At 50.3% G+C, this 9,935-nt stretch overlaps 3 protein-coding genes across 3 annotated transcripts; 2 read left to right on the plus strand and 1 right to left on the minus strand.

The window, feature by feature from the left end:
- Positions 1-71: 71 nt before the first annotated feature.
- Positions 72-6,040, minus strand: BDV14DRAFT_182771 (putative telomere length regulator protein (Rif1)). The gene is made up of 2 exons (XM_073770281.1): positions 2,957-6,040; positions 72-2,900 (listed from the first exon to the last, which is right to left on the minus strand). The coding sequence occupies exons 1-2, from the start codon at positions 5,864-5,866 to the stop codon at positions 384-386; spliced, it is 5,427 nt and encodes a 1,808-aa protein (XP_073623396.1). The 5' UTR covers positions 5,867-6,040; the 3' UTR covers positions 72-383.
- A 175-nt stretch (positions 6,041-6,215) lies between these two features.
- Positions 6,216-8,432, plus strand: BDV14DRAFT_182772 (synembryn). Its single transcript, XM_073770282.1, has 7 exons — positions 6,216-6,526; positions 6,591-6,665; positions 6,715-6,791; positions 6,842-7,000; positions 7,045-7,164; positions 7,218-8,062; positions 8,110-8,432. The coding sequence occupies exons 1-7, from the start codon at positions 6,499-6,501 to the stop codon at positions 8,204-8,206; spliced, it is 1,401 nt and encodes a 466-aa protein (XP_073623397.1). The 5' UTR covers positions 6,216-6,498; the 3' UTR covers positions 8,207-8,432.
- Positions 8,433-8,456: 24 nt separating this feature from the next.
- On the plus strand, positions 8,457-9,589 carry BDV14DRAFT_182774 (polysaccharide biosynthesis domain-containing protein). Its single transcript, XM_073770283.1, has 5 exons — positions 8,457-8,639; positions 8,711-8,735; positions 8,835-9,119; positions 9,192-9,228; positions 9,296-9,589. Exons 1-5 carry the CDS (start codon positions 8,595-8,597, stop codon positions 9,357-9,359), a joined length of 456 nt encoding a protein of 151 aa, XP_073623398.1. The 5' UTR covers positions 8,457-8,594; the 3' UTR covers positions 9,360-9,589.
- Positions 9,590-9,935: the final 346 nt, after the last annotated feature.

The following is a 9,935-nucleotide window of genomic DNA, read 5'->3' on the forward strand; positions in this document are numbered from 1 at the left end:
GTTTACTCGTCCCGTCTAGATAAGTAGGTACCTACTTACGTGAAAGGAAATGGGGAGATCAGAACAATAACTATACGATGCAACAAGTAGCATTAAAGTCAAACGATCTAAAATAGCTAATATACTAAGGGAGTAAGTAGTAACTATGCAGGTGGTTGGTTGCTGGCCCAAACAAGTCAAATCAATATGATTGTATGCAGTCTTCATCTGGCTGAGTAGTCAATGAGGAAGCATTTCAAAACGCCAGCGCTATGCAAAATCTTCTTTCCTCCTTTGTTTCTTTTTTTGTCCTTTTTTTCGATTGTGATTTATGTTATGTCATGAGGGTTGTGTGGGTATATCAACGTCAACATCAACATCAACGACTTCTTCAGTAATTAGCATCACTGACTAGGGCTAGAAGCAGCGGGATCGCGGTGCCGTCTCAGCGCCTCATGCATCTCGAACCGCAGATCGAAGAGGAGGTCGTCCATTTCCTTAACGGCGTTGCGATCAAGAGAAGCGGACCTGGCCTGGTCGATGAGAGAGCGGAGGGAAGTTAAGATTTGGGCGTCCTGGCTGGGAGCAGGTGCAGACGCTTGTTGAGGTTCGGGATTCTGCTCTTTCTCGGGTTCTGCTTGAGGGATTGCCTCTTGCTCTAGCTCTGCCTGTTGGGGTACCGGCGCCGGTAGCTCTGGCTCTTCCTGTTCTTGAGGTGGTTCGGGAGATGCTTGCTTTTCGAGCTCGGTTTCGGGTTGTTGAGCTTCGGGTGTTTCCAGCGCTGGTTCGGGTACCGATTCGGGTGCCCATTCGGGTGCTGGAGCTGTCTCTAGGGTGTCTTGCACCTCGGTCATCGGGACATCCAGAGGCTCTTTCTTTGCCTCTTGACTAGGTCGCGGTTCGGATCCCTCAGGCTGAATCGAGTTGAGAGGCTCGGGACGCGGCTCGTCGTCCGCTGTAGGAACCTGAAGCTGTCCATTAGGTTCCTCATGAGAACTCTCTCCTGCGGCAGAAGTCTCCTTCTCCTCCGAGACATCCGCAGGCAAGAATCGACCAGTCTGGGATCTGCGACTCTTCTTCTTGTTGTTCTTCCGCGCGCTGTTTGGCCGGGACGACTTGTTCGATGTCGGCTTGGGCGTGGATTTCGGTGTTGTTTTCTTCGAGGCAGGGCTTTCTTCACGGATCTCAGGCGCAGGGACGCCGCTGATGCGACCCGACCTCCGCGTCTGTGATCCCTGGTTCTGTGATTCTTTTCCAGCTTCTTTATCGGTTTCGTGTTCGCTGGGTTTGGACGGTTCGACTGGAGCTTCAATAGCATCTTGCTTCCTCTTCTTCGCAGCGGTGGTAGCCGGCGAAGGAGTTTCTTGAGGCAGAGTAGACGAAAGCTTCCGCTTTTTGGAGCGAGTCGATTGACTTCCACTGCCTTGAGAAGCGGGCTCCACAGCGGGTGTTATTCTTGAGGAACGGCGACGCTCTTTCTCCTTCTGAAGCAGTGCATTCCACTTCTCTCCCTTGCGAAGTCGTTTCGGTGTTTTCATGCACATGATCATGTACTCTTCGATCTCCTTCTCAGTAGGCTCCTCGCCGCGAGAGTCCACAGCGTAAACCAAGTCGTTCTCTAGCTGTGACATCGCTTGCGTGTCGGTGTCCTCGCTGGCAGAATCCATATCCACGTCGGTCTGTGCAGGTCGCTGCTCCGGCATGGGCTCAGGTTGGGAGGCGGCCTCAAGTTGAGAGGGAGGCTCAGCGGTATCATCGTTGCTGACATTCTCGACCTTTGCCGTTTGTCCCTCCGGTTCTTGCTGAATTACGACAGGTGCTGGAGCATTGTCTGTCGCAGAACGGAGCCGGCTTCGCAAGCTATGCACGACTTCCTCCGCATTGTTCTCCTCGGCTAGTTGAGATTTGGAAGGAGACTCGGCTTGTTTTCCTTGATTGGGTGTCTTTGACCGGCGAGCCCGATTCCTCCTCCTGTTCCTGGCATTCCTACTTCTAGCCGAGGATTTCGACGGGGAACTCTGCTGTGAGTCTGTGACCTGCTGCTCAAGCTCTGGTGGCGATGACGGTGGATCGATCTCCATAGAGTCAACGACGGCAGAGATTGATGGGTGGCCTGCCGATGCCACTGATGAAGTCCGTCCTCTGATAGCAGGCGTCGGAGACGAGCCGAGGAATCCTTCCTCCTTGTCTGCAGGGATGGCAGGTATCGTAGGAGTCTGAGGTGTCTCTGATCCAGATTCTTCGTTGCGTAGATTGCGCAGATGGGGCGGTGTCATGAAACCAAGATCCCTTGGCGTAGTGGTAGGGGGAGAGGACGAGCGGAGGTTATCGATCATGGAAAACATCTTCCTGTGCTGCGTAGTATCGGCTTGCACTGAGCTTACAGTTTCTTTGCCGTCGGCAGCGCCGGCAGAAACCTGGGGAAGAGTCGGCTGGAGAACAGACTGTCTTGTTTGCTCCAACGTTGGCGTAGCCGATTGTACACACGTTTCAGAAGGCGAGTCATACCGTGTAGGTGGTAGGTCTGTCGGTGCGTCCAGAACGTATGCGAGGCGAGATTTGGCAGACATGTCCTTTGCTGTCGAATTTATGAATTGTAACGGACGGCTATTGGGTTGGGCAAAGACTTGACTGTCTCTAACCTGGAGCTCGCGCCGTGCCGGGTTCTGGCTCACTGCCAAACGTGGAATCGGAGCAATGATACGAGGTTCCAGATTATGGAGCGCTCGGGATATTGCCGTGCTGACTGAGACATGTTGAGTGTCAAAACAAGTCTTCCAGTATCCTCCGAACTGTCTTGCGATGGAAAGTTGCGAGGACTCTAGGCCCGAGCAAATAAAACCTTCATATCTCTGCAGAGTCGAGGAGTCATGGGGTAGAAATCGTAGGATGTTTAACGCAGCTGTCGAGAGCGCGCTACACTGTTTGAGTCTGTATTAGTACTTGAATCTACAATCGACCATGTTCGGCGACTTACAGTAGATAGAATCCGGTTCTCAGGGGCGCCCTCAACTGTGAGTTTCTGCTGTTCATCTTTCAAATATAGACCGAGAGGATATTGCAGATGATCAAGGAGCTGCGACCTGAACGGAAGAGTACCTGAGCCAAGAAACGAAAGCAGTGACTCCAACAATGTGATAATGTCATCTCGAGACTCTTGGAGCACTTCATAGGACTCAGAGAGAACCTTTTGCGTCAAAGTGACTACTATAGATGGAAATGGTGGGGCAGAAAAGTTGCCATTCATTTCCTTTATAGTGCGGTTGGAGAAGGCAATCGATAGAGAACGCTTGATCAACAAGGACGCAGGAGTGAAGGTGCTGCGTGGATCGTGCGCTAACAGTCCGGCTGCAAGAGGCTCCAGCACCATTGTCACCATGGCTTGATCACCTTTTTCGGTTCTCAAGACACGAGTGAAGGCACCTAGAAGCCTATCCCACACCACAGCATTGTCCAAAAAGGTCCATCCGGCCATGAGAATTTTGCTCAAATTATCATAATCGCGGGCAACTGATCCATCTCGCTCGCGAGCTGATTCTGTTGGAAAGTAGGACAGGCAATCCGCAGACAGCTGTGCGGTTGACGTCCAAACAGTCTGTGAGAAGTTCAAGACATCAGAACCTCTGGAATATAACTCGGAAAATTGTCGCAGCATGTCAAGTCGAGACGCTCTTGTGACCTTCCCGTGGCACGCTGCCTGAATGATATCGTTCACCAGGCGGGAGTAAGCTGGAGTCGGTTCGGAGACCCCTGAGACATCGCTAATAAGTCGGAGCAAGTGCAGTATCGGGATATCGGGGTTGTTGCTGGTTTTGGGATGACGATGCGTGGGTGTCGAAGCTTGGTACGTTGAGTCTGCCGTTTTCAGGAGCAATTTCTCTGTGAAAGGAATAGTACCTAGTGCGGTTACCATCGTGGTTGAGATGTATCCAAAGCGTTCAAAGAAATCATCCATTGAGCTTTCTCCAGAGGCATTCAATGATGAGGGCCCCGTAGTCCATAGCCGTTGCAGAAGCCCCAATACATGGGCTACTGTTTGCATTGACTCGGGCGAGGGGGTAATTTCTTTGCTCGCCGCGAGTGCCAAAGCCTGGGAAAGACTGACCCATGCGGCGGCAATGTTAGATTTCTCCAACTCGGGTCCCCATACAGATGACTTGAAGACATCCTCGAACACTTTCAGCACAGCAGATATCCTTGACCGAACCCACTTGCAGTCCAGAGGAGGCAACTCTTCCGCCACGATCCTCTTTGGCTCGTTGACACGGTTTTCTGACCATGCTTTAGGATGCGAACTCCAGATCATATGTGACAAGGCGTGGGCAAGGCGATCGCTGAGGCTAGGCACTGACGCAAAGACTTTGGATGCTGGCGAAGCAATGTACTCTTCCCATACAATGTCAAATTGTTGAAATGACGCGTCTGGACGGAAGGCGTAGTAAAGCAGGTTGTAGTAGCTGGCAACCGCCAGCTGGCTGGGCTGTGAATTTCGATCATGCTTTTTCCTTTCGAACTGGGAGATTATCGGCTTGCTGAGCATCCGCAGTAACGATTGACTTGTTGTCTCGCTGAGATTGACCACAAGGACAAACCGGTTCCAGTTCCCATGAGCCTTCGACTTGATCTCGGGATCGCTGCAGTTGAAGCATCTCTGAAGAACAAGAACCCAGTCCTTGAAGTACTGCCACTGCTCTATGTTAAAACGCTTGTTTCTGAGAAGCAGTGTCATAACACCCCAGATCTGGGGAACATGTTCGCCAGTTTCAGGAGTTGACATCATCCTCGACATGCGTTCGCTTATCTCCGATACAAGTTTGCGGTTGTTCGATAGGGGTCGATCGAAGATGTCTCGTAGTGTCTTGGAAAGAGGAGAGTTCACACCGGACGCCATATAAGCGTTGAAACCAAGGTCGAGTGCATGTAACCTGACATTTTTAATCTGATGAAGTAAGCCAGATATCAAGTGATCCATCCATAGAGAACATTGAGCAATGAATGTTGACTTGTTCAGCTCGAAAAGGCGATCATATATCAGCAACCGCTGCGAGACAACGGAATTTCCCTTCACCCTGTCGGTCAGACCATGTAGCATTCCCAGTATCCGGGTGGCCCTAGCGTTGTTGATGATTCTTGTCGGGAATTTTTGCGTAGACAGAACGGTGAGGTAATGGGTCATGATGGATTTGGGCAGTTTTCCATCTTCGAGACAGCTGATAGAGTGCTCCACGAGGAACAGCTTGAACTCGTCGGGCAACTGCGGGGAGATCTGAGGATGCCAGACAAGCACGACAGAGAGCTTCAGCGCCTGGATTACCAGATTCGTGTCCAAAGGTCCTCCTTTTTCAAGATCGCGGCTGATATCTCTTTGGATGAATTGAGAGATGAGCCCCAATTTGCGCAGAATTTCCTCTTCCGTCGGTAACTTTTCGTATGCCCTCAATGCCCCAAAGAACTGCATATACGCATCGATCCTTGAACTCGTCGATTCGCCAGCCAATTGCTGGGTGACCGACTCTAGAAGCATCGCGAAAGTTTCGGGTGTGTATGAAATCACACCAACTACACCAACAGGACCGGGCGAGTTCGTCGCTTTCAGAATCGATCTCGTCGGCTTTTGCTCATTCGAAGGGAGGAGGACTTTTGATTTCGTATTCGAGTTCGTGAAGGAAGGGGGTTTGATGAACTTTGGCCATGGTGAAAAGTTCACGCGCTTCGATTGGCGACTGGAAGGAGCTCCGGTTGAGCCGTTTCGCAGGAAAGGAGATTCATTCGGCGTCTGTACAGGCGCAGGCGATTCTTCCGTCCGATCTTTTTCAGACAGCACACGAGTTGCAGTCCTTGGTGGAGTCGGCGGACGAGCAGACAAGGGACCTAGAACGTCTACCATAGTTCACGAGAGTAGGTGGTAGGCAAAACACGAAAGGTACAGGAACATTGCGATTGGGCCAATCCAGTAGCGGACTCAGACCTGTCCCTATCCTCGAGGTTGACGAAGCGCTGGAGGTGACAGAGCCGATTGACTGAACTCGAAGCCAGGTCCAGAAAGAGCCCATTGAGAAACGAAAATCGGCTGCGGCGCGGAAGACGCCAAGCCACGCTCCTGACGCGGCGACGCGTTAAGTGGCAGCAGCGCGTTTGTTGCCTTGACCCTCAGGCTATAAGGCATAATTTATGCGCCCTGACGAAACTCTGCCTTACGCTTCAGGCCATAAGGAGAAGCTGACTACAGCCGGTGGGGTCTGCCTAGTGCTTTCTATGGCGTTCAAAGGATCAACTGAACAATGAAACGATCTCCGAGCACAAATCATCTTGCTATCTGATGCTGCCTTGAGTAGTTCAGTCGCATATTCGTTTCGTTTTCTTTGCTGCCCGTGGGTGTCCTGCATCCGGCCACTGTCTGCCTGCCGCTAAAGCTCCTTTCCGAGCGATCGACAAGTTCCTCACCACCTTCTTGCATACGGGGTAATATTCAATAGCCCAAGCCCTGAAAGCTACCATCAAAGTATAAGCAAACTAGATATGGATCTGCGCATCCTGAAAGGCCCAGGTACGGCGCTTGCGATGTGACCATGGTTCTATAAGTACAGCTGCGCTAACTCCATATTTTCCAGAGAAATTGCAACAGGTCACAAAGCTTCTTGACTCTCTTGAAGCAGACTTGAGAAATGATTCTTTGAACTCTGCACGTAAGCTTTTAGTCTTGCATGCATATTGAATGGTGTTAACCCCATCCAGAAAGGACCCAGATCCTCCTACAGCTAAGGCAACATGGAACTAGTCCCGACAACGCGGGACCTATTTACTCCAAAAAGGTACCCTTTAAACCCTTTCCGACATGATTATATATCTAATATTACCATAGGGAATTGAGATTCTATCAAAGTATGGCGTGGACGGAGAGTCAACAGACGTCCGCCATGCCGCACTGCGATGTGTCGCCAACGCTCTTTTGTTAGATGAGAATATGCGCCAGTTATTCGTAGACACTGGCAGATGCGGTAAACTAGCAGAAATGCTCAAGGTATGGAAGCTGACCTATACAATATTCAAGGCTAACAGATACAGTGCGATACCTCCGAACATGAAATGGTCATTAGTCGAGTACTTTTCCTGTCAACCTACAACAGCAATGCGGACTTTGCCGATCTCATAGACAAGCATGCTCTGGCTGACAATGTTCATTACGTACGTTGCATTCTGTTCCTTTGTTGATAACAAATAAATGCTAACTGGGCCAGCAAATTCTTCGACATTCCAAACAACTTCCCAAATCCGGCAAGAAGTCTTTGACACAGATCGACGAGCTGGCTTTCACCGACACGTTGAAGCTGCTATTCAATGTAACAAAAATCTTTCCAGAACTAGCTCCCCATCTCTCGCCGTCGATCCCCCATATCTTCAAAATTATCAGCCGCATTGACATTCCTTTGAAGCCCCTGGATGGACTCCTTGGGACGTTGATCAACTGCTTGTCCACTCTCGACCTTGAGAACAAGAAAGGAAAGCCTTATGAGAGCAACCCTCTTTTCCCCACGTTCAATCAGAACTGCAATGTGGACAAGTTGATCAACATCTTGGATCAAGCAGTCTCCGCATACGAACCGAATGAGCTCGAAACAAAAGCCATACCTATCATCCATGCACTTGTAACGATTCATGAGGTGGCGCCCGATGGTCCTCGCAAATACATGCAGTGGCTCCTTTTGCCTGATGATAATGACCGAAGTCGGCCGATTGGGCAATCTGATACCCTGTCCTCAAAACTGCTCAAGCTCTCGACCTTGGCATACCCTCACCTTAAGGTTGCGGTGTCTGAGCTCATGTTCGTCCTCTCGGGAAAGGACGCCGAAAGTCTGACAAAGAATATTGGTTACGGATTTGCGGCCGGACTACTTGCATCGCGCGGCATACAGATTCCACAGTCTGCGGGTGAAGCATTCTCAACCAACTCTGGAGGCCTCGACCCCGCAACCAATCCTATTACCGGCCAAAGATGGGATGCAGAGAAGGAGGATACAGGTCCGCCCATGACAAAGGCTGAGAAGGAGAGGGAGGCCGAGAGACTATTTGTACTTTTCGAAAGGTAGGTGCATTACCACCTCTTTCCAGACCGCGCTAACTCTATGGTAGGGCCAGAGCAAATGGCATCCTCGGCGTCGAGAATCCGGTCCGGCAAGCTATGCAAGAGGGCAGATTTGAAGAATTATCTGATTCTGATAGCGACTAGATACCCCCACTTGGTATATCTGATGCGATCTATGCTGATATGTAATCATTTTGGCGACTTGCTTTGAGCATCAGCCATTAACTAGCACAGGACCCTGCCTATAGCACTGTATATAGTCGTCACGTATATTCACAGATTGACTTTAATATTTTCTGAGATACAGAGGAAACTCATACTGTTCATGGTGGTGTATAGATGGTGACCGCCAAGGGCCCCTCCAATGACGTACTGTGGGGGGTTGGGCGGAAGCACAAATCTCGGCAAAAAAATTGAGTATCGCGGGGCTATCCAAGCGTTTCTACAACTATCTATCGCTGCTCCCTTAATTGATACCTATTCCACTTGTCCATCTTACCTTTCTAGTTCTCAAACAAACAATACCGCCAAAATGTCGAAGCCGTTCAACCCAGAGGAGGCGGAGAATTTCGAGGATGTGAGTCCCGCCCATACCCTTATCGCAACCCCCGCGACAATGAATCGAAGCAAAGCTGACATGTCCAAAAGATGGAGAAGCAGTTCGCGGTCAAGGGTCCGTCTTACCTCTTTATTTCCTGTTAAAGGCCTAGACCATTCATCCGACCGGTCGACCTCACAACTACAAGAACACGTACTCACCAACCGCTTACAGCCGTCGAACATCTCATGACATACTGGTCGATCCTCGAGAAAGTCCGCGGCTCGGAACTGCGCCTGACTAAATACGACGACGATATCTACGAGCACTTCAAGGCCGAGTTCCCTGACTTCGACCCCGCTGCGACGATTGACGAGGACTCGATGAAGAGCAAGGCCGGCAAGGAGAAGTGGCGCAACTGGATGAACCAGTACGAGAAGAAAGTCCCCGACTTTAACTTTGGAACCATGCTGCGCGCAAACCCGAAGACCGAGTATGAGCAGCACAATACGATTTTTGGTGAGTGGCTTGCTTGTTTGCTTGGGGTGGGATGAACATGTCCGAGCGGCTGGATTGCTGACGAGGGTACAGCTATGCGCATGCAGTTCTACGCTGTTGAGATCGCGAGGTAAGCCTTTATTCAGTCTACGTGGAGCCACGAGAGACAGAAATGCTGACTATGGATGATCGTTTAGAAACCGCGCTGGTCTTAACGACTGGGTTTACGAGCAGGCACAGAAGAAGATTGCCAGCTCATAATCCTACCCTGCGCCGTCGATCTTTTACTGCTAGTTAGGAACAGATTACCCATTTCAACACTTTATTTACCAATTTTTACGAACTATGACATCCGAACATATCCGTAGATCTTCAAGTCGAACTCCGGTTGCGCTGCCTCGTGCTATGGTGACATTGGCCTCGTGGCGTTGCTAGCAGGACCGTATCAGCAAGCATAAGCTAGAATCCCAGGAACAGGTGGGGATTCAGAGGGACGAGCATATTTATATAAAGATACATTTCTTTGTCTGAGTCATGGTGATCAAGGTTCTGCAAGCGGCCAGGCCGGGGCGCAGACTCGCCGCAGAGAACAATACTAATGCAGCCTTTGATTCTTCCACCTGAAACCACATTCAATATCGCCGGATTTGTGTTGCGCTCAGCGAAACGGAATCACCATCATGTGTCATTCACTCAACAAAAAGAGAGTATGGGAAATATTGAGCGAGGACCTCTGGTTGTTGTTTCTGTTTGTGTTCCTCTCGTCCGCTCCGATCTATATCTGACCTGCCAGTCTCCATCACCGGCTTGGCTCGATGTTATTGAGCCCATGAATAA

This window comes from Aspergillus stella-maris, assembly GCF_047715825.1.
Source record: "Aspergillus stella-maris strain CBS 113639 unplaced genomic scaffold BDV14scaffold_80, whole genome shotgun sequence".
NCBI classification, from domain to species: domain Eukaryota; kingdom Fungi; phylum Ascomycota; class Eurotiomycetes; order Eurotiales; family Aspergillaceae; genus Aspergillus; species Aspergillus stella-maris.

Excerpts from the sequence above, each read along its gene's own strand:
- BDV14DRAFT_182774 (XM_073770283.1), top strand. The coding sequence starts at position 8,595 with ATGTCGAAGCCGTTCAACCCAGAGGAGGCGGAGAATTTCGAGGAT. Across the intron at positions 8,640-8,710 it reads AGGCGGAGAATTTCGAGGAT|ATGGAGAAGCAGTTCGCGGT; the intron begins GTGAGTCCCGCC and ends CATGTCCAAAAG. Across the intron at positions 9,120-9,191 it reads GCAGCACAATACGATTTTTG|CTATGCGCATGCAGTTCTAC; the intron begins GTGAGTGGCTTG and ends ACGAGGGTACAG.
- BDV14DRAFT_182771 (XM_073770281.1), bottom strand. The coding sequence starts at position 5,866 with ATGGTAGACGTTCTAGGTCCCTTGTCTGCTCGTCCGCCGACTCCACCA. Across the intron at positions 2,901-2,956 it reads AGAACCGGATTCTATCTACT|TGTAGCGCGCTCTCGACAGC; the intron begins GTAAGTCGCCGA and ends AGACTCAAACAG.
- BDV14DRAFT_182772 (XM_073770282.1), top strand. The coding sequence starts at position 6,499 with ATGGATCTGCGCATCCTGAAAGGCCCAG. Across the intron at positions 6,792-6,841 it reads GACCTATTTACTCCAAAAAG|GGAATTGAGATTCTATCAAA; the intron begins GTACCCTTTAAA and ends ATATTACCATAG. Across the intron at positions 7,001-7,044 it reads AACTAGCAGAAATGCTCAAG|TGCGATACCTCCGAACATGA; the intron begins GTATGGAAGCTG and ends TAACAGATACAG.